General features: G+C 38.6%; 1 protein-coding gene across 3 annotated transcripts; it reads right to left on the reverse strand.

The window, feature by feature from the left end:
- Positions 1-771: 771 nt before the first annotated feature.
- Positions 772-27675, reverse strand: LOC140139999 (ubiquitin carboxyl-terminal hydrolase 44-like). Of its 3 annotated transcripts, none has more exons than XM_072161809.1 (14): positions 27582-27675; positions 22509-22764; positions 21149-21267; positions 18110-18280; positions 16761-17126; positions 15891-16065; positions 14198-14340; positions 13141-13290; positions 11950-12159; positions 11068-11298; positions 9565-9729; positions 9335-9381; positions 7393-7566; positions 772-864 (listed from the first exon to the last, which is right to left on the reverse strand). In XM_072161809.1, the coding sequence occupies exons 2-14, from the start codon at positions 22617-22619 to the stop codon at positions 839-841; spliced, it is 2088 nt and encodes a 695-aa protein (XP_072017910.1). In that variant the 5' UTR covers positions 22620-22764; positions 27582-27675; the 3' UTR covers positions 772-838. The 3 variants fall into 3 exon arrangements, with proteins under 3 accessions (XP_072017910.1, XP_072017909.1, XP_072017908.1); XM_072161808.1 differs by having other exon boundaries at positions 27576-27675; XM_072161807.1 differs by having other exon boundaries at positions 27563-27675.
- Positions 27676-27836: the final 161 nt, after the last annotated feature.

Here is a 27836-nt window from a genome sequence, read left to right on the forward strand (position 1 = left end):
TATGCAAGTGTTCAAGAAGTTATTTCATGCTTTGGGTTTTAATCAGAATGTCAATGAATTGATTTGAAAAGATCTATAGCAGTTTCTCATTGCCTTCTCATTACCATCGATAGCATGTCCTGGAGATCTTATACACGAATCCATCGAGCCAAGTGATGGTCAGAATTCAGTCAGCCATTACTGGGACCCGTCTGCACCAAACTGGTGTTGTTACTGCACAATTGGGTGGATTAAATCCGCTTAAAAATCGATGTTGAATTGTATTGTGTTGTAAACTTTCATCTTTCTTTTGTGTATGTGTAACATGGGTGATGGAATGCAGTTTAATATCCCCGCCAAGGCCACGTCATTTCACATTTTAGATGGGATAGAGGTCCCAGCTATGGCTGCCATTAAGGTGTAGGAATGCGTCAAAATGGATTCGTCTATATAAAAGGTTTACTACACATAGATATTACCCATTCAAATTATTGCTTTCAAAATAAACAAACAATGCAACTACAAAATGCACAATGCACTTTTAACAACCCATTTCTCAGACGTCACCAATCAATCAATATTGGGACCAGTCCTTCATACTTGATGGCAAAATACTACGCAAACTGATAACCACTACACAAGTTTCTTGTGAATTTTAAGGGTTCACACCTATCTATCAGTGTGCAGCCTTTCCCTGCTAAGATGCAGTTTACTGCAGCCACCATGCCTTAGCTCCTATTGAATGAGGGATTGCCAGCCAAGCTGGGGAAAGCTGCACACTGGTATTTAGGTATGGGGTGTTGTCTGCTAACCATAACACTCTCCCATGCAGTTTCAAAGAGTAAAGGTCCTTGCTTTCTTACTTCTCAGCTCCAACTTTGAGACCTACACAAAATTAGCAAAACCAGTACCAAATGATCAGTTGCAAAATAATCAAGCGCAAAATGGGCTAGTCCAGTTGAAATCCATACACCCCCTGTAGAAGACATGCCCTGAATCTCCTACACAGTGGGTGTAGATTTCAAATGGAGTCACCCATTCAGGTAATCCCATTTGAAATTCACACTCCCTGTGTGGGAGATTTAAGGTCATGTCTTCTACAGGGGGTGTATGGATTTCAATTGGAATAGACTAATAAAGGTCTATAGTGAGTGAGTGTGCAAGAGGAAGATTTAGTAGCCACACAAGTGTTGGCCTAATATTGTAAAAGGGCCTATTTACATCACTGACAATTTACTTCCATTCTCCAAGGTTAAGGTTAACTTTCCTACTTGACTCTCATAGAACAAGAACATTGAAAGCAATCATCGTGTTTCTACTGAGCAAATGGTTGTCGGTGGATTTGAGTTAATTTGGGGTGATGTGAGGAAACATTATTGTAAACTATCCACCACGGTGAATATGTGGTAACATTTGCAGTAGAAATAGTTGGGGTGACAATTTTGCAGGTGACACCGGATGTCAGCCTATATTTTCTGCACTTCTGCCATCCTCATATGTGAGTAGTGCATTGTTAAGCTGAATTTATACTCCATCATCGCTGAGCGACGAGCGATTGGTTTCTAGCCAATGAGATAGGGCACATTTTGTTGCGTCGAGAAAATCGCGCTACCTCATTGGCTAAATACCAATCGATCGTCGCTCAGCAGCGATGGGAGTATAAATTCAGCTGTACCCTGCAAAGTAGAAATGACCCGATGCAGGTGAGAGGATTCAAAATGCGGGTGAAGGTGAAAACTTGGTAATGCGAGGTGCTCAATGCTAAATGGCACCGTCTTTTGCCATAGGCTAATTGTATGGCACATACTTGACAAAAGAAAGTATCTTCATCTTATTATCTTTATAAGTGGAGGTCATTGAAAAAAAGTTGACCAAAATTGAAGTGAATTAAAGATAAACCCTTTTACAATGTTAGATCTGAGTGGATGATCAGTGCAGAATAGAGGTAGTCATTGTGACGTCAACGCCGCCATCTTGTAGGTACGGCTTGCCTTGTGGCTAAGATAACCGCGTTGACGCTTGACTGAAGAAGTGTGTCACATACTGCGACTTCCGCTTAATCGGTTGCTTATGTATAATGCATGACATGCAGAACGGTAGTTCCCACAAGATGGTGGATCCCGCGGAAAAGGCTGACGGCCTCTATACACTCCAAAACAGGTGTTCATATAACCTTTTTGTGCAGTGCAAACCCATTTCTTGATAGTTGGACCATTCACGACCTAAGACTTGCAACTTGAGAAGTGTCTTGACTGTCTTCTGGGCAATATGGTTTGGACAGCAGAAACCACTTGCATCCAAAGAACACTGCTCCTACAATCAACGAAAAAAGTCTTGAAACGCTTGCGCTTAAATAACGGAAAACTGTCACCCCCTCTCCCCCGTGCAATGTTGAGAAATACCAAAGTCTTCAGCGGTTTCCCAATGTGTTCCAACATTGATTGATGGGGAGAGGGAAGGTTAATCATTGTTGTAGATGTCATGCTTGTTCCCAGGCAAAATATACGTCATTTCCATGATCATATAAAATTCTGCACGGAATTTCGACAGAGTGTACCAAGCGTTCCAAGGACTTTTTTCGTAGATTGTCTCTGCCGAATGCAAAATATTTCATCTAAATTTCGTTTTTGGCTCATAACTCAAAAACGGAATGTCGTATGAGCTTCTCATTGCACACGATTTGAGAGTGGATTATATGCTTTGGAATCATAACAAATTTGTTGATAAAGAAATTGGTTTCTTTAGGAAGTGGTCACTGCAATCACCCCCTATGCTAAAATACACACATTTTGCAATTATAGCTCTAAACTGCTCTAAAATGTCGTTTTTGTCCCATAACTCAAAAACAGAATGTTGTATGAGCTTCATATTTCACAGGATTTGGAAGTAGACCATGTACTTAGGAATCATAATACAATTGCTGATAAAGAAATTGGTTGGTTCAGGGAGTGGGCACTGAAACACCCCATACCCCAACTTACACGCATTTAATGAAATTTTTATGCTATATCTCAAAACCGAGAAATCGTTTCAAACACATATCTCGTAATTACGGCTCTAAGCTGCATGATTCCGAGTTGCCTAATTTATTTTTAAAATTAATATTAAAGTTCACCTTCATAGCACTTGTCAGATAGGTGAATGAGCGTTAGAAAAAGAAAATTGAGTTTTAATTTAATACTAAAACCGCATGTGCGTTACGATTTGTAATGAAGTAAATAATAAACTACGACTATCTTCAGTAGATAGCATTACTTGTTTTTGACATGATGTAACAACTATCTCCAGCAGATGTGTGCTTCACAAATTTGTGTATGTATAATGTGTGGGGTGTGTGCGTGCATGGTGTAGGGCGTGGGATGTATCTGGGGTAGGGCGGAGGGGGTTTGTAGGACTATTATAAGATCACATTTAAATCGGAAAGTATTTCATTGGGGAGCTTTTGGGAAAGAAATAAAGAAATGATTAAATAAAATAAAATCAAACATAGAGAAAGAAAGGAAAAAAAAAAGACAGAAAAAATAAAGCCAAAATGTATACTTCATGTATTTATAATAAACAAAAAATTTTCACCAGGTTCACCGTCGCAAATAATAAATGAGACAGAAAAAGTGATACCGCCTGGGAATCGAACCCAGACCCTCAGGTTTATAAGACCTCTGCCTTAACCACTTCGCCACGGGAGCTTCGTGATTAAGGCGCTTGTAATTTGAACCTATAAGCGGTCACTTCAACTTTTTTTCCACGTTCATGTTTTTATTTATTTAAAATGTCTTTCGTTCATTCTTTCATTGATTGAAACTAAGTATTTTATTTAAAATGACTTTCGTTCATTCTGTCATTGATTCATTATTGATCTTTCTTTCCTTCTTTCTTTTCTTTCTTTCTTTCTTTCTTTCTTTCTTTCTTTCTTTCTTTCTTTCTTTCTTTCTTTCTTTCTTTCTTTCTTTCTTTCTTTCTTTCTTTCTTTCTTTCTTTCTTTCTTTCTTTCTTTCTTTCTTTCTTTCTTTCTTTCTTTCTTTCTTTCTTTCTTTCTTTCTTTCTTTCTTTCTTTCTTTCTTTCTTTCTTTCTTTCTTTCTTTTTTCTTTCTTTTTTTTTTTTTAATACAAAAAAAGAAAAAAGAAGCATAGAAATAATGCATTCATAATTTAGCAATGATTCACGCAATTAAAACACGAATAGTCAAATGGTGTAAAGTGTAAACCCATAATGGTAATCTGTAATGGTAAACTGCTGCATTGAACAACGTGCATACTGAGCAGTTTGCCCTGCATTGATATTAATATATACGTATAGATATCTATTTCAATTCAAAATGGTAAACTGCTAACAAATTTCATAAATGCGATCAATGTGTCATTACTTTTGTATTCAAACATTCTCAATTGGTATAGCCAATGTAAGCGAACATCACGCTTCATGAGATGCGGCCTAAAAACCATAAAAGGTCGATTTTGGACCATTTTGTCATTATGGTAAACTGATACACTTTGCCGTTTGCACTATACAGCTTTACACTTTCCCCGATTCCTGACTACTATAAAAGACCAAAAACTGGTTACTTCGATTGCGAAATGGCAGCGTGGCGCAACGGCTTAGTCCTTCGACTGGTAATCTTTTGACTATTGATTGATGCGAATGGTTCGAATCCCGTGGTGGTCGATTTTTTCTTTAAGTGTATTCAATTGTTGTTTTCTTTTTTTTTTTTTTTTTTTTCTCACCGCAAAAGCGTATTTTATTATAAATAATATCCAGAAATGAGTTGTTTCAAATTGTCACATCATAATCTTTCTGATTCGTTTCGGATAAGCCTATACTCAGCAATCACAGGTTTTACAGAAAACATTTACATGTTGGGTTATATTATAAAGGGTACAGAACGCTTTAATAAAATTCAAAAACATTTTGGAAAACATGCTGCAAAACATTGTAATATTTTTTTTAAACTATATTTGTAGTGTTTTTGAATTATGAGACAAAAACGAGATTTTAGTCATAATTACGAAATGTGTGTAATTTAGCATAGGAGGTGTTTTCAGTGACCATTCCCTAAATAATCCAACATCTTTATCAACAATTTTATTTTGATTCAAAGGGATATTATATATTCCCAAATCGTGTGCAATATGAAGCTCATACAACATTTTGTTTTTAAGTTATGGGACAAAAATAACATTTTGGAGCAGTTTAGAGCCATAATTACAAAACGTGTGTTGTTTAGCATAGGGGATGGTTTCAGTGACCACTCCCTAAATAAACCAATTTCTTTATCAACAATTTTGTTATGATTCCAAAGCATATAATCCACTCTCAAATCGTGTGCAATATGAAGCTCATACGACATTCCGTTTTTGAGTTATGAGCCAAAAACAAAATTTAGATGAAATATTTTGCATTCGGTAGAGACAATCAACGAAAAAAGTCTTGAAACGCTTGCGCTTAAATAACGGAAAACTGTCACCCCCTCTCTCCCCGTGCAATGTTGAGAAATACCAAAGTCTTCAGCGGTTTCCCAATGTGTTCCAACATTGATTGATGGGGAGAGGGGAAGGGTTAATCATTGTTGTAGATGTCATGCTTGTTCCCAGGCAAAATATACAACAATGTTCCCAGGCAAAATATACGTCATTTCCATGATCATATAAAATTCTGCACGGAATTTCGACAGAGTGTACCAAGCGTTCCAAGGACTTTTTTCGTAGATTGTAGGAGTCAAATGGCTCCTGGCTACCACTTACCGTATTTGTTCCATTAACCGTCCAGGGCGCTTAACAAAATAATTTTGGGTGGGCGCTTATTTTATACATTGTTTAGGCCAACAAAGATGTTAAAAATGCCCAAAACATTCATCTATCAATCATCATCAGTGTGTCATATGTTTTAGACCATAATTCAGATTTGCATGGGCAGTTAGTTTGTTTGTTCAAAAGTCAGTGGGTGGGCGATTATAGGGGTATGGGTGGTTAAAGGAACGAATACGGTAATTTGAACTTTCTGCATATATTTCATACAAATCATTCCCCAGTCACTTTTACAACACAACACTGTTATTATTATAATTAAAACAAAATCACACTTCCACAGTTAACCCCATGGGCATCAGTACTGCCTTTCTTACAGCGCCCCTGATTGGTTACTTACATGATATAATCATCTCAATAACCAATCAAAATAAAGATCTCTTGGCAATTCCAAGCTTAATTCTCTTCAGCGCAACTGACTATTCTTACCATATCTCCGATTGGTTCAATACATGATATAGCCCTCTTTGTAACCAATCAACATAGTTCTTATTGGCTTATAATAGACCAGTAGTGCCATGGGGTTGGAGTATTTAAAATGCATTAGAATTAGATCACACATTATGCTGGTTTCATACTTTCTGCCGCTTGCTGCTGAGCAGCGTGACACTTTATCATGACGTTTGCACTTTTCTGCAATGGTAACGCTCAGCACCGCTCTGTGCTCATTGGCCAAAAGTCACATTATGTTCTCATACGTCAGAGCGGCACCGCTCCCGAGTTGACTTGAATTCAACTCCTAGCAGTATGCCACTTTGAGCAAAGTGAACGGTAGGGTGATCGATATATCGGATTACCGCTGCTCACCTCTATCATTTCTGGCTTAACTGTGCAGTGAAGTAAAATGGCCGTCAGAGCAGCAAGCAATTATGAAACCAGCATTACACTTCCACGGCAATTAGAAGATTAATGGGCTATTGCAATTGAGATCCATACACCCTATGTAAGACATGACCTTAATTTGACCCCCAGTGAGTGTGAATTTCAAATGGGGGTTATACCTGAATGGGTGACTCTATTTAAAATCCACACCCCCTGTGTGGGGGATTAAGGTCATGTCTTCCACATAGGAGGTGGATGGCCGGGTTGGAGCTAGGACATTTTTAGTGCAGGGTGGCATTTGATGAAAATCTTACATATTTGGCAATTTTTTGTCAAAATTGATCAAATTCTTGACTGATTCAATAATGCAGCCGAGTCGTGGGCTCCGAAACTGAATGGTGGGCTCTGCCACTCACCACCGCCCACTGTAGCTACAACCCTGCTGGATGGATTTCAGCTGAAATAGCTTATTATACATGGACAGAAAAAGATGCAGAACTTGCTTAAAAAAAGAGAATCAAATCGTACATCTGAGAGTTCCGTTAAGAGAGTGAATCGCCTATGCTTTGACTGTCTCCCTGCTATAATCTACTAATCCGGGTTCAGTTTGGACTAGGAGTTACTACCTATACCTCCCAATATAGGTCCCATACAGTTTCCAATATAATATTAATAAGGTACTATTGGAATACACATTAGGCTATATATGGACCAAGAAAGAGGCAGAACGTGTTAAAAAAATAGAGAATCAAATCGCACATCACACAGTTCAGAGAGTAAATCGCCTACGCTTTGACGGTCTCGCTGCGATAATCTCCTCCTCCGGGTTCAACTTGATGCCCGGTCTACTGTGCCCGGCGTTTGGCGTTCTCTTGGTGTACAACACGATGTAGCCTTGGCTGGCAGTGACATCTTGCACGGAGCAGAGCTCTAGTCGGGAGTCGTTGCAGTGCACCCAGAAACCTGGTGAGAAGAGGAATGACAAAAACAATAAATTGCTAATAAAAACTGATACGAAATAGTGTTCACATATGTGTCATGATCTGGTCCATGGAGGCCAAAGGAGGCATTTTTTAAACTACATAATTATTACCTTATACCAATCAAGGATCGTAATTGACAGTGACATCAGACGTGATAAATTCTTTTTATCTTTTGGGAGAGGAAGAGTGTTCTCGCCTAAGCAGAATAGTCGACTGCAGATCCGTCGGATAATGCTTTTTCAATGGGAAATGAACTTTGCTGCTTGGATGATGTCACGATGAGGTTAGCATTTATTCAGTATGTTCCGACGGATCTGCACTCGACCGGCCTCTAGGGCAAGCCCAAGGCTTGAACCCTTGCTGATCGTCTTCTCCCAGCTGACAGCGCAACGTCGTAACTGCTCGACCATCTCACCCACATTATGTTAGGATTAGGGATATGGTTTGGGTTAGGATTAACATATGGGTTGGTGTTAGACACATAGTAGCACTTATTCAGTCACTATACAGCACACAGAGAGCTACAGTGCGAGTTGATGGAGAAATCACTGAATGGTTTAAAATCAAAAGAGGAGTACGACAAGGTTGTATCATCTCACCGGCCCTGTTTAATGTGTACTCAGAGATCATCATGAGAAAGGCAATCACTGAACAACACAATGGCATCAGCATTGGTGGAATGAAAATTACAGACCTGAGGTATGCAGATGATGTGGCTCTCCTTGCTGAAAATGAAGATGACCTACAGATGCTGCTGCAAGACGTCTGCAAGGAAAGTCAAACATACCACCTCCAAATGAATGTAAAGAAAACCAAACTCCTGGTGTGTTCCAAGCAGCAAATAAATATGGACATGCAGCTAAATGGTGAACCAGTGGAACAAGTTAACGATTTCACATATTTAGGTGCTACCTGCTCCAACAACAATGACACCTCAAAGGAGATCTGAAGACGCCTTGCAATAGCAAGAAACAAATTCAGTCAAATCCAAAACATACTCAAAGACCGGTCACTCTCAATCAAAGTCAAAACCAGACTGCTTCAGGCACTCATATTCCCCATTGCAACCTACGGATGTGAAGCCTGGACCCTGAAGAAGGCAGACACCAAAAAGATCTCAGCCTTTGAACTGTGGTGCTACCGTCATATCTTGCGTGTCACTTGGCAAGACAAACACACCAATGAATGGGTACTTGCCCAGATCGATCCAAAAGTAAGACTCCTGACAACAGTGAGAAAACACAAGCTACAGTACTTTGGTCACGTAGCAAGAGGCAGTGCAGGAAACCTTGCTAGAACCCTGTTGCAAGGAAAAACACAAGGTAACCGAGGCAGAGGATGTCCACGTACATCATGGGAATCAAACATCAAATCCTGGGCGGAATGACCACATACACTGCGACCCAAGCCACACATGACAGATGCAAATGGAGGCTCATCACAAGACTGGCTGCAACCCACCCCCATGATGAGGATGGTACCTGAGGTGAGGTGAGGTGAGGTGAGGTGGTGTTAGGGATTGGGTTATAATTAAGTTATGGTTAGAGCAAGTGTTGGGATTAGAGTTATGGTTAGGTATTGGGTTAGGGTTATGTTTAGGTTTAGGATTAGGGTTTAGGTTACATGTTAGGGCTAGGGTGAAGTTTAGGGTTAGGGTTAGGATTAGTGTTAGTGCTTATAATTAAGATATTGGGTTTTTGGCCTAATGACCCTTTGGACCATTTCCTTGTAACCAAATAAACACTTACCTCCTATACTGTTCCAACAGTATGATGTGTAGTGTCCTGAACCAAATCTGTAGGGAGATCAAATGCATGAGCAAAATAGGTTAACATGATGAATCAGGAGTCAGCAATAGTTTGAAATTGATACATGTATGTAAACTGAAGAAAACATGGAAATCAGGCTTCCTGTGTCATTTGGCTGAGTTACTATTTTTTTTCTTTTCAATACCATTACACTGGTCATAATTACTTACCCTCTCCCATGATGCATCACTACCGCTGTGAGGTCATAGATGAAGTCCTCATTGGTCAGTCTGCTCTCGTCTTCAGGCCACACATGGCAGTACGGCCGCATGTTCAGTTCTTCTTCAAAATCTACATGGACATTGATCTTCTCACGGTGATTTCTCCCTGACCACCTATAATGGATAAAATTTGACCACGGGTCAGTCATCGCAAGTAAGTGATTTCAACATGGCTATAAATTACCAAATTACCAAAAGAGAACTCGGACTGCTTGATACACATATGGAGCAAAATTTTGGGGTATTCGATTTCGCTCGGAATGCACTTGCGGCAATCGTTGTCATGCGAGCACGGCATCGTATAGGCTCATTTAAAAAACACACTTGATGTGACCTGCACGCAATACCTAAATGCTTCAGACAAGGACTAGAATATGCTAAATTTTCTCCCCATAGCTAACGGCGCTATTGTACGTGGTGGTATAGAGGGTTCTCTGGTTTTAATTCTGTTCCTGGTACATATACTTCTGAAAGGTCACATAATTCAGGTGAACAAGGTTGCTGTAACTTGTATTAACAAGTTAAGGGGGTACTACACCCCTCGATAAATTAGTGTCTATTTTTGCATTTTTCTCAAAAACTAATAACACAGTGGTAACAAAAGTTATGTATATAAGAGGGGCAAGGAATCCAATTACTACACTGGAATTTCAGTGACCCAAGACAGGCGGTTTGTTATTCATGATAAGAAATGAGGTACCGCTAGGATGTACCTCATTTCCTATCATTATACTGTACCGCTTTTCTTGAGACACTAACATTTCAGTGTAGTAATTTGATTCCTTGCCCCAATAATGTTACCAGTGTGTTAATATTTTTTGAGAAAACTGCAAAAATAGTCACAAATTTACCACAGGGGTGTAGTACCCCCTTAACTCTTTCCTCAGGGGGATTGACTGCAGACGACAAGTTTCAAATTATGTTTTAATAATTCAAATATTTCAGAAAAAGGGAAATGAGTAGGATGTCGCTAATATTGATTTTGAGATATTGGCAAAGAAAGTATTCAAATTCTTTTGTTTAATATTGTTTTCAGCGATTGATAAATTGACTTAACTTCGCAAAGAAAAATTGTATCAACATGTGGTTTTCAGTTTCTGAAAGCTCTAAATATCCTTTTTAGAAACATGTGAAAAACTCATTTTTGACCAGGGTCAACATGTGACTCATTCCCCTTGATCATGTCACATATTTGGAATCAGCATTAAAAATGCATTAAAGCGAGTACAAACAGGCCTTTTAGTGGTTCAGTGATGTTATTTACGATCTTCCAGTGTAAGTTCAAATGGGGTAACCTGAATTGGTGACTCCATTTGAAATTCCAACTCCCTATGTGGGAGATTAAGGTCATGTCTTCCATAGGGGGTGTATGGATTTCAACTGGAATAGCCCAAGAAGGAACAGCCCTGAAATATAGTATAATTCAATCAAGCTTAGGACACATTATTTTACCTGAATCTCTTCAGATGCAGCCTCAAGACTCGGGGCAGTTTTGTAATAAGCAGCCTCTTGGTAGCCTCTGTTCTGAGGACCGGTTTCCCTGATGGGTTACGTCGTTTGCTGTTGCAGGTCTCGCATGCATACACCTCTCCTAGCTCTTCAATCTCTGTGAACTTGGCTAGCATCTCTGTTAGATGGCAGTTTTCTTTGGAGAGGTTAGTCCTCCACTGGCTAAACTGATACCTGGAAAAGAGAATTGAAAATGAATGCGAGATAAGACTTCATCAAATAGCCAATTAAAATCTCGAACAGAGTCAGGTAGAAATTTATGTAGATTCACATGTCCATTAAATACACAAGACACAACTAAGAGGCACTCATAACCTCATGAATATATTATATGGTCTATGTGATCCAATTATATTTTAGTATTTGTAAACACACAAATGCAAATTGAGGTCATTTATATTTCGTAATTGCCCGCAAAGTGCATAATTGTTCCAATCTCGCAAATCAATAACCCGCGTTTACGTATCACCATGAGTAAGCATACGTGACCACTGTGAGTAAGCCTGCAAACTTGTTGATCACATATCAAATGTGCATTAAAACAGTGAACAAAAGATACATTTTCAATAGTCTTTTAAGCAAACAATTGTGAAAGTTTCATGAAATAAATTAGTAAAATGGTGGTAATGAATGACAATAATAAGTTTGCACCATCTGTTTTACGGTCATTGCGTGAAATTGCCTGGGTTAGTTGGGCCTCTGCATTTTTCCTCCTCGGGAGCTTGGGGAAAATTACCGTAGCCCAAAACAAACCCCTCTGATTTCCTGCAATGACCTCAAAACAGATAGCATGCAGTTATTATTGTTTAATTCAGCATTACATACCTTTCAGGAAACTCCAACGACAGATCCCAGAAAGGTTCAAATGTATTGGACTTGAACTTGCATTTCATACAGGCCACCTGACTCACAAGACCACCCTCAAAGTTGAGGTCAATGACCTTTTTGGTCGGCCATAAGCTTCCTCCTGCGGTCCTCAGGATCGAGGGAGATACCACCGAGATCAGTTCAGATTGAACTTTGTCAAGAAGCTCACTGTAATAGAGATAAGAAATTCAATATGTTATAGGGCGGGCGAGTTAGCGCAGCGATAGTTCCCTCGCTTTGCACCACTGAGGTCCCGGGTTCAAGCCCGGCGCCGCCCAAGGACTCATGTGCACTTGGTTTACCCTGATTCCATGCTTGCTCTCGCAGGTTTTCTCCTGGATCTCCGGTTTCCTCCTGTATCGCAAAAATCAGTGATTAGTTGTTTGGTTATCAAAAACTTCCTTCACCCAATGGAATTTGGAGAGCTGCACAGATAATTGGTGGATGTTACAATCTAAATGCGGATAGGTGTGCGCCGTCGGCAGCAACCTAGTTGATGCGATCTGATTATGATGATTCACCATTGCAGCGAAATTACAGCGCTTTGAGTCCTCTAAGATCTGGAGAAAGGCGCTTTATAAATCCAACAATTTTATTTATAATAACATGACATTGAGATCTTGCACTTCTTATAATGCATTTCTCACATTTCAATTTTCTGTCCTGATTTGCTATCAAATGCAACATGGGTTGATAGAGCACATCCAGATCTTGAATAATATGTTCATTTCTTGATTATTGACCAATGTTTAGCCCGTTTATTCTCAAAATTAACACAAAGGGAACCTGTACAAAGTAATGGGTGCGTCATTTGATTAAATGAGGTGATGTATCATGTTGCAAAGGATTCTGGGCAGGGCAAGATAATATGTTCTCTGCTGGGATCCCTTGATCTCGAAAAATCCTGTGAAGTTTCTCTGACGGATAGGATGTGAAATATCTAGTATTTACTCTCTAATAGTCAGAAAAATCTCATGTCTTCTCAATGGCGACAATAGGTCTGGCCACAACAACACAAAGAGATATTGCCGGATGCTGCTCTCCAGCAGGAAAGAACCCGTAGCCAAGATAATCGGCTCACTGGGCACCAAAATACGGATTTCAAAATCCTCACAAATACGTACTTTGATTTTTTGATACACAACTTACCATAAGAATTCCTGAGCATCATGCTGTGAATAGCCTTTGAAGGTCGGTATGAATTTCCACACAGAACTCAGTATACCCTGGGGTGAAATGATAGCCCACTTGCCGGACCATAGCACACGGAATAACACATGTAGCTCATGACATAACGGACTGAGAAAGAAAGGAATAAAACAGTTACTAAAAAGTAAAAATGGCATCAGTTAAAAACTCTTGAACAGTTGCTACGCATGAAAAGTTCAGATGCAAAAACTAATATGCATTTGTCTCAATTTTAGATAGGCAAATGTAACTTGTCAAATATAAAGAAATTAATAAAGAAAATATGTCATCGTTGGGCAGGAAAAACCTCCTATCTGTTATTGGCCCCTGAACATGTTTAAAGTAAAACCTCCTATGTAACCTGTTGGCAGTTTTGCTTCAAACATGTTTAGGGGCAACAAGCACAAACAAAGTTTTTTTGGGGCTATTTTTGATCCTAGATTCAAAAATATACACTGGAATTTTTTACGAAGGGTGTTAATTTAAAGCTAATATTATATGACAAATGTGCCCATCCACCACAAACTGGTTGAAAAGTCGGCATTTTCCATTTTGAGATACAATCAAAAACAGTATATGGATTTCTATGTAAAATATAGTAGGAATTTGACCTTTGATGAACCATAACTTCACTTCCAGATGTCAGATGAAGCTGGTGTCATTTTAAAGCTGATAGTGAATTCTTTCAAAATCTGCAATAAACAGAAAATGATCTAGAGCCGACTTTACTACCACTTCGTGGTGGATGGTCACAAATGTCACTGGGCCTCTTGCTATTAGATATTTACAGTACTGCGCATATACATATCCAACTAACATGATATGAGGGCACTAACATGATATGAGGGCATATAGGTACGCACACACTGTGTATGATAGGATACATCAAGTCAGTAAATTTAGGCGTTTATCCAACAAAAGAAACTACTTGATGGTATGATAAACAGTGGCAACTTTTTATCTCACTATATTTTCCTGCCTCTCCCCGTACACCCTCCCCCTATGCCCTCCTACTCACAAGTTGTTCCGCAAAGTCCTTGAGTCTGTGTATGTTGAAGGCGCTGTGATTTCATCAGCCCCACCGCTGAGACCTGTGATTGCCGTTTGACGGAGTAACCTTTTACGACCTCTGCCTATGCTGCTGCTCGGCGTTTGTGCTTGCTGTGTACGTGTATGGGAGATAAAAATGAGAAATAAAACTAAAAGCCCGGAACATGTCTGCAGATCTACTTTTGATATCAATTCAAAAATCAAATTCCTATGCATTGGTGCACTAATATACCTCGCCGGGAGAAAAAGTTGGTGTTAAGTTGGGGAATGTGCTCTTTAGGTGGAATAGCCTAATCATGAACGTCCTTGCAGGTTTTTCCTTTAGGTACTCTGATTTCAATCTGATTTCTAAAATCAGACCTCTTCCCATATTCCTGTCCCAACTTTTGAATTGTTCCTATAGCTGCATAGTGCGCTGCGCTCCACAACAGCACTTTGTGATATATTTGCTGGATGATAAGTCTTTCATTATCACAATACTAATTTATCTATTTTATTTTTTATGTCAAGCACATCTAGATATTGCCAGCTGAAATCAGTTAGATAAAGCTGACAAACTTTTAGCCAGGCACAAGTGACCTGGTGAAGGGTGTCGCTGTAGATAGCTGGTCAGGGCTTTTGTACAGGACAGGCACTATGGACCACAATGGCCTCATCCCAATGGCATTGTTCAATAACCTCAGTTTAATAATCATAGTGCAAAATTTGACCTCAAGTTGCAGAGTATGAGTTTTAGTACCCAAATTTTCAAAGGTCATTCAATGAATGTACAAATGTAGGGTTAAAGAACCGTGCCCCTGATAGATGAGCATGTTGTGGATCCTAGTGAGGCAAGTGTAGCCAACAATCAGGCATATTACCCTAATCAAAACTGACTTTAACAAGGACATCTGTCCCGCCTTTTCCAGATGATCGAACCAATGAGAGAGCAGATTTGATTTTCTTGGTCCTGCGTGGATTTGAACCCAGGACCTTCTGCACTAAAAGCAAAGACACTGCTCCCAGGCCTGCCAACCTACCAAAGTCAGAATGAGGGACATTGAGACCAAAACCTTGTACATGTACACAAACGAGGTACCGACAAATTCAAAGACTTGAGGTGTGCAATACTTTCAGAATTCAGAGAAGGTTTTGGAAGTCTGAATTTATCATAATAGACTAAAGTGAATGCTGTAATAATAATAATAATAATAATATGGAGGCGCTTTTAAGTGCATAAACAAAACATGTCTCTATGCCCTTTACAAACAAGAAAATAAATGTTATCTTAAACTACAAACTTACACTACAAACAATAAATACAAATTAAATGACATTTGAAATAAATAAGTGAGTTTTGAGTTGCGATTTGAATGAGTTCAGAGAATGTGCTTGACGAATATGAATTGGTAACTTATTCCATAGTGTGGGAGCCGCAACTGAGAAGGCACGCTTAGCATAAGAAGTTGAAAATCTTGGTGAAATCTGTAGCATATTTTAAAGTGACATTTTCATCATTTTCTGCTGTTCTTGCATTTAAATTTGCCATCACTGAAATTTTCAGAAAACAGGACTGTCCCTCATTTTCACTTTGGTAAACCCCAAATGAGGGACAGTCCCTCAAAATGAGGGACAGTTGGCAGGTCTGTGCTCCCTTTTCTCATTTATTTGCTCCCACTCACCTCAAAACACTCCATCGTGGTCTGTCTCATATAATCCGGGTGTCTCCTGCTGGAAGGCGGTGATGAGAACGTGGAAGCCGACGACGTGGAAGCTGCTGAGGAATTATCCGATTTGACTGCATTCTGCAAATCCAACTCTAAACTAAGGAAGCACTCTCGGAATTGTTGTAAATGTCTGTGGTAAATGAAAGATGGAATATTTAGCGAAAACAAAAGACAAAAATATCAGATCTTGAAGTGAAACAAATGATTGACAGTAGAATTTTGTGAGGCTGTTTTTGTGAACAAATGTGATGCGATCAAGCTAAATGAGTCCGATGAGGATCAAAATCAAAATTCAGTTTTCAATTTCATTACAAGCCATTCTCAGAGCTTTATTTTGCTGAAAACCCATTCATAATCAGACTTATGGTCAGGGGTGTGATTAGCTTTTGAGGAAAAATCCTGAAAGTAACAAAAAATCCTGAAAAATAGCGTAAAATTGGGCTAAAACACACAAAATTGGGCTGAAAATCAATAAAATGCGGAAATTTTGGTCACAAAAAATCCTGAAATCAGGAAAATCCTGATAAATCACACTCCTGTATGGTTCAAAAGATATGGCCATTTTAGTGTTGCTCAGAACAATAAATTAGAAGGGAAGTTGAATACTATTATTGCCTATATCTCAAAATCAATATTCCCAACATCCGACTCATTTTGCTTGATCACATCACAAATGAGTTTAAATCTTATGTGACAGGTATACCTGACCTCTCTGACCTAAACCAGAAGTGAATATTTCCGATATCGCTAAATTGCAGTAGAACTTACAACACAAATATCCAAATTGAAACAAATTTTTTTCTGACAAAATATAATTCAACTCACCCTAACACCTGAAGTATAGAATTCATATAGCATGTATTGCCAAGATTCCTGAGCCCTGTGACCCCTGGGGTCAATGCCGTCCACTTCCGCTTCGGCGAAATCGGTTGCGTTGACACAATCTTTTTCTTTGGTTTTGCTTTAAACCGCACCGCTTTCTTAGCAGTGGAAGAGTTTGTTTTTTGTATAGTTCTTGGGGTTTGCGGTTTGCTGACTGCACGTTTTTTCTCAGGAGGAGGTCTGTCGTCCGGAATTTTATCGCCATGAACGTCATGTTTCCACGCTGTGAATACCTTGTTCAGGAGGACAAGGCGTCGATGGACGAGGGCGGTATGACCTTTGTCTTTCCATAACAAACTCTCTCGATGCCTGTGGAAGAAATGATGAACAAACAAAAAAGTGATTCTGTGAATCTGGAAAAGCTTGACGAAAGAGATGGGTTTTAAGCTGGCGTTTAAATTGACAAAGTGTGGGGATATTACGAAGGTTATTTGAAAGCGAGTTCCAAACAGTTGGATCAGCAAAATGAAATGAGCGCCCAACAGCTGATTTGAGGGTAACCAGAGGAGTTTTCAGTAATTTTTCAGAGGATGATCGAAGCGATTGGGAAGTTTGATAAGTACAAAGCACACATGACAGGTACGGTGATGAAGTGCCATCGAAGTGACAAAAAGCCAGAGCAGCAAGTTTAAATCCGATGCGCAATTCGACAGGCAGCCAGTGAAGATTTGTAAAGGCATAGAGATCCCGACTTTGAAATCCATACACCCCCTGTAGAACACCTGAACTTAATCTTCCACACAGAGGATGTAGATTTCAAATGGAGTCAACCATTCAGGTAGCCCCATTTGAAATTCACATTCCCTGCGTGGAAGATTAAGGTCATATCTCCCATAGGGTAGCATAGGGGTGTAAGGATTCTAGATGGAATGGCTCATTACATGAAGTCGTTGCATGTTGTGACCACCTAATATGTGCCCATCCACCACAAACTGGTCGTAAAGTCGGCATTTTCCATTTTGAGATGTAAAATATAGTAGGAATTTGACCTTTGATGAACCATAACTTCACTTCCAGATGTCAGATGAAGCTGGTTGAGGTGTCATTTTAAAGCTGAAAGTGAATTCTTTCAAAATCTGCAAAAACAGAAAATGATCTAGAGCCGACTTTACTGCCACTTTGTGGTGGATGGTCACATATTATAAAGAAATTTCACCCAATTTGAAAAGGCCTCCAATTGTGCATTAAGTCCAGAAAAGTTGGCAACATTGAAAATAAATCCAGTTGTCAGTTTTCCTAACCTTTGTACCAACTGGTTGTGAAATCCAAAACTTGTACACAGACAAGCTTACCTTTGTTTAATAATTTCACCCGTGTCCACCGACATGGCTCTAAGAATCCTCTTGCCGCTTCTCGTTGTAGCTTCATCAAACGTTTGTTTTGTGATGGCTTCTAACGTCTGTCGCAGGATCTTGAGGTCCCCAGCCGCGTTGTCATCCAAAACGTACTCATCACACACGTAACTGCAATGATACACAGGGTTTTCTCAAGTTTTCTATCTTAAAATAAAAGATTTCTCTGTAAGCTGACTTTCGCCACAGCACCAAAATATGCACCGTACTTTTGCAAAATACCCTAAAATTGGTTCCTGATGCATGCAAGTTCCCATTAAACATACACATTAATTGTACTTTCTTGGGCACCAATGCTAACATCAATGCATACATTGATAGGATCAACTGAGCAATCAAGTTACCTCAATCGATAAGGCGTTCGACTATGGTGCGATAGGTTTGCGGGTTCGAACCCTGGTGGTGCCTAATACGCTCTCGTGGAAAAATTGAGTTAGCTTGAAATTCCCCTGGACAAGGAACTTACTGCTAATTTGTCTCGTTGTAACCCGTACGAAACTCGGGGAGCTGATCCTGGTTGCGATGGTTATTTGTTGAATGTCTAGGGTGTGTGCTCTTGAAGCAGCAAAGTCCCTGATTTGTTGTTTAATGGTTTATGGAATGATGTGGGGCCGTAGTGGTCAGCGACAACCTGTAAAGTGTGCTGAGGCTTGTGGATCAACGTCTAGGCATTGTGCCTGTGCGTATCGCACTATAAATCACTGCGCTTTTTTTCCCTTTTTTTTTAAAACTCAAAATCACACTAATATGTTGAATTTCATTCAATTGATTTAAAACAGGGCTTCTCATTTTTATTTACCCATGACCCTTATATCATGAGAACAATCTGGTGTGACCAACAGTATAATACATGTGCTGTTACCTAATCAGTGGCGTACCAAGCAAAATTTCTGAGGGGAGGCAAAAATTGCAAAGTTGTTCCGCTGACCGGCTTCCAGAATGACTTTATTGGGACAAATGCATGCAAAGCAAACAGCAATTTTAATGTTAAATGTGACAAAATGGTTTGAAATAAGCCCCATGCAGTGCCATTTACACCTCAAAACTCACCTGTTGCGATACAACTTTAAAAAGAGATATGCAAAATTGCGCACCACACTGTACTGACTTTATGTGTTAATTGTCTGAGACTGCACTTCAATTAAGTTGCTCTGCGTCAGATGAAATTGCACCACAACTTTGCAAACGGGATGCAAAAGTACATCCCAAGGTTTAAAAATTAATTTGAAGACCGATTATTATATGACCAGTACGATGGTACCTTGCACTTAAATGCATGGTGATAGGAGACAAAAGTTGCAGGGGACCCATGCAAATTCCTCTTTTAGGATCACACATTGTCCTCCGTTTATTAAAAAAAATCAGTCAAGGTGCTTGCAACGCCATTTTGGGTTGTGACACACAGTTTGGGAAGTTCTGTTTAAATGGCGTTAGTTGGCGTACAAACTCAAGATTGCATTATATGGCTAAACCAACTTACTAGAACACTGTCATTAACCTGGATTGGACATAATTCATCCACTGTACTTTCTTGCACACCAATTAATGCTAACATCAATGTACACACTGATTTAATTTAAATTAGGGCCCATACTATACTATATTTCTCAGTACAATACATAGCCTTCTCCAGCCAAGCTGCAGTTTACTTCAGCCACAATGCCTAGAAGCTCCCACTGGAATGAGGGATTCCCCAGCCAAGCTGGGGTAAGCTGCACACTGGTATTTAGGTATGAGACCTTATTCAAACTGCAACTGCAATTTCGATTGATTTGAATGGAGTTGATGCAAGATATTAAGATCTCATTATTTGGCTATACCAGTCGCAATAGGGGAGATTGGGGTTAGTTGGAGCAGCAAGTTGAAACATTGTATTTTTTCCGACACAAAAAATTAATTTGGTAAAATACTGGCACCTAGTAATAGGTATTAGTAAGGGTCATCCACCAAATTAGCAACAGCACTGATGCCCCACCAGTGTTGGCTTGGGAAAGGAATATCTGTTTTTGACTTACTGACTAATTTTATACCCCTCAGAAAAGATGCGTTATCTCCATGTTGTTTTAAGATTCAGGGGATTATTTTTTGAGTATCATAAGCACTAGTAGTAAGTCCCAGAATAATGGTAAATAAAAGTTTGATTGTATTTCTTATTTTGTGTAATGAACTTTGAAATGTAAAAATATGTATCAGGGTTAGTTGAAACTTTTCAGGTGGGCTTAGTTGACACGTGAAAATCGCACAGAAAAATATGGTTAAAAATTTGACTTTTTAAAAATTTGTAACATGTTTACCATTTCTTCAATATTGCTTTAATATGATTAAAAAGCAATAATACAAGCAAAAAGTGCACACAGAAAGTAAATTTTATAATATTTTAGGCTTCTCATATTTTGGTCCATGGTGACACTCGTCGCCTTGTGACCAAAGTATTGACCCGCACTCCCACATATTTATTTATTCATTTTTTCACACTGTTTGTATGTTAAAGGGTGCCTTCAAGGGAAGTATAACCCTAACAACACAATAATAATTATTTTGAAATTTTTACAAGCCGTGTTTCAACTAACCCCACCCTATGTTTCAACTTACCCCAGGGGTGGGGTTAGTTGAAACACTTTTTTTCAAATTTTCAAATTGGATTATATGAATAATCATAAGCAGGTCCAATAAAGTTTAAGGCTGTATTTGTAGCATATGTATATGTTTATACTGATATGGTTAGTGTTTCTTGAAAGTAATCGGTTTGCGTTAAAAAGACGATTTTGTGAAAAATGTTTCAACTAACCCCAATCTCCCCTACTCCCCCTATAAAAGACATGACCTTACTCTTCCATGCAGGGTGTGAATTTCAAATGGGGTTATCTAAATGGGCCAACTTCATTTGAAACCTACACCCCCTGTGTGGGAGATTAACGTCATGTCTTCCATGTGGTGTGTGGATTTCAACTGGAATAGCACAGGGCTAAACTAACTTACCAGAACACATATCTGTCATTCACCTCCATGGCAAGGGGATGCTTAGACTCATGGTAATGCTTGAAAGCATGCTCATCATTATACCTCCCACATGCTACGTTACTGCAATTCAAACATGCCTGAAAATAAACAAAAGTTGTAAAGCTGGTGTTTACCTCAAGTGATGATTGGAAGAGTAGTGTTGATGGTATAATTTACTTTGAAATCATTAATAATTTGTACAAATATTGATTTGAAAAAACAAAATAGGGATGGGTTATTTCATTTATTTTCCTAAATGTTTAACGCATCAGTATATTTTTTCAGTCATTGTGCAGCAGGAGCGGGAGGTAGATTTTGCATGAATCAAGGAACAAGAACCAAATGGATTCACCTGCACTGACCAACATGTACAGCACAAATGTAACCGTCCAGGACAAAACCAGTGTAAAGTTGCACATTTGAGTATCTCAGATTTTGAATTGGCTAAAGTCCCCATAAAACAAGCTTTAAAAGGGTATATCACATGTCACAATTGCTTGTAAACTTGGTACTCAAAATTCAATATTTTGCCTTAAAATCCGTTGTTTTCTATTGAATTTTATTTGGTTTGTTGCTCCATATCTCTGAATGTGTACTGGCGACTTTACACTGGGTTTGGCGCGGATGGTCACAAATGATAATGCCATTCATGGTTATGGGTCCAATATGGAATGGCTGTGGCCCACTCTAAGCTTTGAAACAGGCGGCGGATGACATGATAGTCTAGAGAGACGGCAAAACTGCTCAGCCGTATGGCACTTTCCATACAATCGGAACACAGAACTAAATTGGGTCTGAATTTCGCAACTGCCGTGATCCCTGGTATGCGTCGTTCAATTTGCACACTGAGTGAACAGAGCCTAACAAACACGGCAAATTTAAAACCTTCACAGCGACTCTCACCCAGTAATAATCAAAATTTTACTGCATTTAATTAATTTGAAGGTTAGTTTTGTGGGGTTCATTATCAAACAACAACGGTTTTAGCTTGTATTATTTATTAACATAGGCCTACTTTTTTGTGATATTTTAAGCATTTTGAAATTTCAAAATAATCCCATTCATTTATACGGCTGGCAAAGGAAATTGACTGAATTTAGAGAATGCACGGCGTTCACCACCTGCTTTGAAAATTAAAACACTGTATAATAACAGGGCTTTAATATTCACAGTGTGAATATATTTGGAAACGCAAATTAAACATCCACTAAACTGTCCAGAATTGATAAAATCGCAAAAAGTTAACCTAGCAAAAATCCCACAACAAGTATTTTGTAAATTTCCATAAAATTCCATCAGGACCAAAAACTGACCCATGAGGAACACCAACAATACTTACCCACACACTCTCTGTTGTACCACACGAATGACAATGCCATTGTTGTGGATCCAATATGGAGTGGTTGTGGCTCACGCTCAGCTTGGTCAGATGCTTACACCTCTCCATCATAGTGCAAGCATGTAGTCTCAGTCACCGAACATCATCTCTTAAATGACAGCTGGTAAAAGGTCAAAGGTCAGATTGGTTTTGGCGTTGCTGTTTCCTACTTCAATTCTTGCATAGATTCACTTCTTATTTTTGGCAGAAATCTAAACTGTAGATAAAAACAACAAATTTGAGAGACTTTTATTTTCCAGATCTAAACTCCTCAATGAAAGTTTTTTCAAGCATATATATCTCAGATTATTTGTGACGTGTTCACATCATGTTGCATATCAATGGATAGCTACTTTATTCCCCTACAATGACACCACATTTGAAACAATCACCTCTTTCACGCCTGAGTACACGTCTTGTGTGAATGTAGCGGGGTCTCAAACCGAATGTGCCAAATTGACCATTATTCTAATCTCCGGTACTCAACATCAGGTTTATACATTCTATTTCAGATAGAGCCATGTGTCAAAAACCATGCGGCATGTCCATCATTTCCATTCACCATGTTCAATCAAGTGATAGAGGAATCGGATTTTGTTCATGTTTTCCAAAAAAATTAAAACAGTTTAATGCCAATGTCAATTAGTACTGGGTATGTACATGAATAGCTGTTGTCTATGCATGGTTAAGAAAAATATTAATGTGCCACTGCATGCACCATGGGAAAGTCATGAGAAAACAAAGTCGGAAAGCATCTTGTAGGCTTATTCTTTTGCAGACCTACACAGTAGAGTTGGGCGACTAAGTCGCCAATAGTCATTAGTCGCGACTATAACTGATAGTCGCGACTACGACTATTGAAAACCAAAAGTCGACTAATGCAAGTATATTTTTGTGTTAAAAAATTACTTTAAAAGTGCCAGTTATTCGCACCAAAACCAAGCAAATACTTTAACATATAAACTACGAAATCTCCCCTACTTTTCACGTAATTTCAAAAAGCTATGCTTATTGTGATAACAGAATATTTAGAAAGCAACAGGAAAATAAACAAATTAGCTGACAAACAGTCGTAATGTTGCAATGCCACCCCTGTAGCGACAAATGCAGTAGTCTAGATGAGGTCAGGTGGCGTGGTCGGAGGTGAAAGTTAATCGTACATGCACGATGCAACACGTTCATGAGCATACCATGGAAAATATGCACTGCCGTGCCGGCATGTTTACATATTTTCATGCACAGCAAAACATGGAAACGAACGAAGATCGCTATTGGAATATTGAAGGTTTGAGAAATTATATGAGTTTCTTGTGCTGTTGCTGGAAAGTGGCAAGTGAATTTAATTGAACAGAAAAGTTAGGCCTATATTACAGCATTTTACAGTCAAATATTTGCATCGAAAACGTGCGATACAGTGTAGCAATTTGTATCGCAACAGTGCTGGTTTGTGTAGCAAACTGTGATGCGATGCCGGCAATCACGGGTCCTGTAATCATGCATTATACTAAATTGCCACCAATCTTTCACCCGATTTTTCAGTCCAATTTTAACCACAGATAGTCGCGACTATAGTCGTAGTCGCGACTATTTGCTGCCGACTAGTCGACTAGGAAAAAAGTGATAGTCGCCCAACTCTACTACACAGTTAACTAAATATCTCCAGAAGACATACATGTAGCATGTGTAGCAGTTAGATGAAGATACTTTATAATAAAAAATATTAATGTGCATGAAAAATCCGTAAGTCAGGAGAAAATTATTTCGGAAACCATCTTGTAGGCCTATTAAATATTTCTTTTTAAATTAATGTGCATACATCGTGCGAAAGTCGGAAACCATCTTGTAGGCTAACATTCTTTTGCACCAATAGAGCTAAATAGTTTTAAACTAAATACCTTCAGAAGACATAGCATGTGTAGCAGTCAGATAGTTAATAAAAAATATTAATGTGCATGAAAAATCTGCAAGTCAGAAAAAAATATTCGAAACCATCTTGTACATGTAGGCCTATATAATTTCGTTTAATGTGCATGCATCATGCAAAAGTCGGAGAAAGACAAAGTCAGAAACCCTCTTGTAGGCTTATTCTTTTGCACCAACCACCAATAGAGCTAAATAATTAACAAAATACCTTCAGAAGACATAGCATGTGTAGCAGTTGGATAGTTGACAAAAAATATTAATGTGCATGAAAAGTCAAGAGAAAATTATTTCGGAAAACATCTTGTAGGTCTATTAAATAATAATTTTTTAACGTGCATGCATCATCGAAAGTCGAGAGAAAAACGATGTAGGCAACCACTTTAACAAATCAAGGCAGTGGTCAAATGATACCAGTAATTCAGTCGGTAGTCTAATCTTGCAGCCGTTTATCTTTTTAAGACACCCAACATGTTATTATTTGGGTCAAATTTCTGGAATTCCGTATTTTTTTGGGGGGTGACTGTACTACCGTATTTTTCACATTTTACCGTACGGTACTAAATACGGTGAAACCGTACTAGTTGGCATGTCTGTGTCTATACTTCACTTGACCCAAATACATGTACCGTATTTCGTCAAATAGTTGCCCCCCCCCCTCAAATAAACGCCCCCACCACTTTTTTCAACCAAGATGTTTCAAAAATTCCGATATTTCCATGATATCTTGTGTAGTAAGCTTACCAAGTTGCTCACATGGTCAATAATAGCAGCAATAAATGGCGAAAATCGGCATCCGAACCCGAAGTGAACCAAAAGTCAGTGTCAAAAGGTCATAGTTCGTCATTTTAGCGTGACTTTTAAGCTTACCTAATGATTTTAACGGAATTTTTGTGCTAAAATGACCTCTAATAAACGCCCCCCCCCCCTTGGGAAAATGTACCTCCCCCGGGGCGTTTATTCGACGAAATACGGTATATGATTTTATTTTGGTTTTGGTGATGAGACAATTGCACATGGAATTTTAGAAGGATTTTGATAGCAGTCCCACATATACAAAATCTGCAATATCATGAGGTCGCATGTCATGAGGTGGTCCATTTTGTGTTACATGGTCAAAATGGTCAAAAAAATTATTTTTTAATATGTTATAGATATTGTAAAACTGCAACATCTCATACCATTTTTACCTCAAAAATGTTTATCGTTTTGGCGTTATTGCCTAATTAATAACTAATTAGCCCATAAGCCGCAATGTAAATCAACATTTTCAAATGCGTTTTTCTCAAATTGGACCTTATTCACATAAAATACCCCACAACAAATGTCTGAAGTTGGATTTTGTCTAATGTGCTAGGATATGTTCACAACATAGTGATGTATCAGTCTCCCCCTTCAAAAAAAATTATGTAATCGCATTCACAATATACAGGGTGCACCAAAAAAGTTGATATTTTTAAATTAAAATTTAATTAATCATTCATATTTTCCCAACACTACTTCCTACCATATTTATAATGCAAAAATTAGTTTCCTTGTGCAATTTCCTTTCAGAAAATACATACATTTATCATGATACAGTGAATATTAAAGGAGATATGGACCTTGCCGTTTTTGCATGTGATTGCATTGCCTTCTGTGCATTTAGAGGCAACCCGTGGTACAAAATGTAATGAGAAACTAATATGAAATATGAAATTGATCAATTTTGAAGTCAATCTTGTTTCTTTGAGTTATTGGCTCTAACATGAGACATTAAAAAGCTCAATATGACAAGGAGTTATGAAGATACAATAATTTATTCAAACCAACACTATGGAAATCTTACATTTTCCTATGCTAATTCATTACTCCTGACCCACCTGCTCCTGACCCACCTGCTCCTCCACCCCATCAATTTTCAATTCCAGCTGATGTCATTTATTTAGTTTGACTCACTTTTCAGTACTAGTTTACACAGTTTTAGCCCTGTTCTTTTAGCTTTTAATTGAGACCCAAAGTAGCTCAATAGGACAAGGGGTTGGTTCACTATGACATTTTTCATTCGCCTACATTCGAAAAATTGTAACACCTCCACCTTTTTTGGGGTACCAACTTGTGACATGCGACCATGAGACTATGTTGTTTTGTTTTTTAATTCATGCATTAAATATTGGCTGAATATTTTTGATGAAAGTCAATCTTTGACAAGATGTAACTTTGCTACGGAAAGTGCTATGACAAAACGGTTTTCAGTTTTGGCTTTCTTTACTCAAGGGCTTTAAATTTAATTAATTAGAGGTTAATAACTGCGCATCGGTTATTTGGAGGGCATTGTGAAAAATCTAAACATTTTGCCTTTGGAACCGAGGACATTCATGGTCCAAAGAAAATGTTAAGATTTCAATGCCCGACATATATATAATACCTATGCAATTTGCAAAATTATTTAACCTCATTCATAACCGTCACTTTAATCTCTTCACCTTCATGACCTTACAAAATAACACAAAATTTTGCTCAAAAAAGACAAAAGTTTATAAAAATAGATGATTTTTACATCTTCCCTTTCCAAAAATCGATCAGGCTAAAACAAAAGTGCGTATCCCAACATCACAATCTGTGCAAATATGGTATTGGTAGCGCGCAATCCAAATATGGTAGCACGCAAACGCCAGTCAATTGTGTGCGACATTGGAATAATTACGCATTTTGTGGTCAATTGTGAGATATTAATGACCTCGATTTGCGTTCGCGTTTTAACAAATAACTAAATCAATGATTTGGGCCTTTTAATAGCCCTTATTAAGAAAAGATGATCGCCTTTTTAAGTTTTTATTCATTTGTCGGTATAAATGTGTTAGAGGACCTCAATCAAATTTGCTCAATTTTAGGTTATCACATCTGTCACAATGTCAATGAAAAATTCCCGGTGACAAATTCGTGAATTATTTTGTGAAGTCTTCACAACATTTTATACAACCTGCCAAATTCGTCTACCTTGAGGTTTTGTAGAGTTCATCGACCGGCCTATTATTTTCACGTCACACTTTGCCGCCCAGTTCGGACTAAAATTACCCCTTTATGAATGACAGATCTTCAAGTTAACAACATACCAACAATAATTACCATCACCTGCATCCCAAATCGCTGTTAGATTTCGTCTATTGTTTCAGTAACTTTCATAATCTGCATCAAGAGTGGACCATTTTTGTCACGAAACGTCAACTTTTTGAGACAACAAAATTGTAAAATGACCTTTGACCCCATTGATTGATTGGCTGTCAATAGTACATCAACAGAGGGCGACATAACGAATGTCAGAAGACTTCGGACAACTCGACTTCAAACAACTCGACGTCCCTGACAACGCAACATACAGACAAGTTC

The sequence above is a fragment of the Amphiura filiformis genome, chromosome 18 (assembly GCF_039555335.1).
Source record: "Amphiura filiformis chromosome 18, Afil_fr2py, whole genome shotgun sequence".
NCBI classification, from domain to species: domain Eukaryota; kingdom Metazoa; phylum Echinodermata; class Ophiuroidea; order Amphilepidida; family Amphiuridae; genus Amphiura; species Amphiura filiformis.

What these genes read in the sequence shown, in the direction of transcription:
- LOC140139999 (XM_072161809.1), bottom strand. Translation starts at nt 22,619, where the DNA reads ATGATGGAGAGGTGTAAGCATCTGACCAAGCTGAGCGTGAGCCACAAC. An exon ending in GATGCTCAGGAATTCTTATG is followed by an intron (nt 12,160 to 13,140) that starts GTAAGTTGTGTA and finishes TCTCTATTACAG; the next exon opens with TGAGCTTCTTGACAAAGTTC. An exon ending in CGCAGCGAGACCGTCAAAGC is followed by an intron (nt 865 to 7,392) that starts GTAGGCGATTTA and finishes AATTTTGTGTAG; the next exon opens with GTCTCAAAGTTGGAGCTGAG.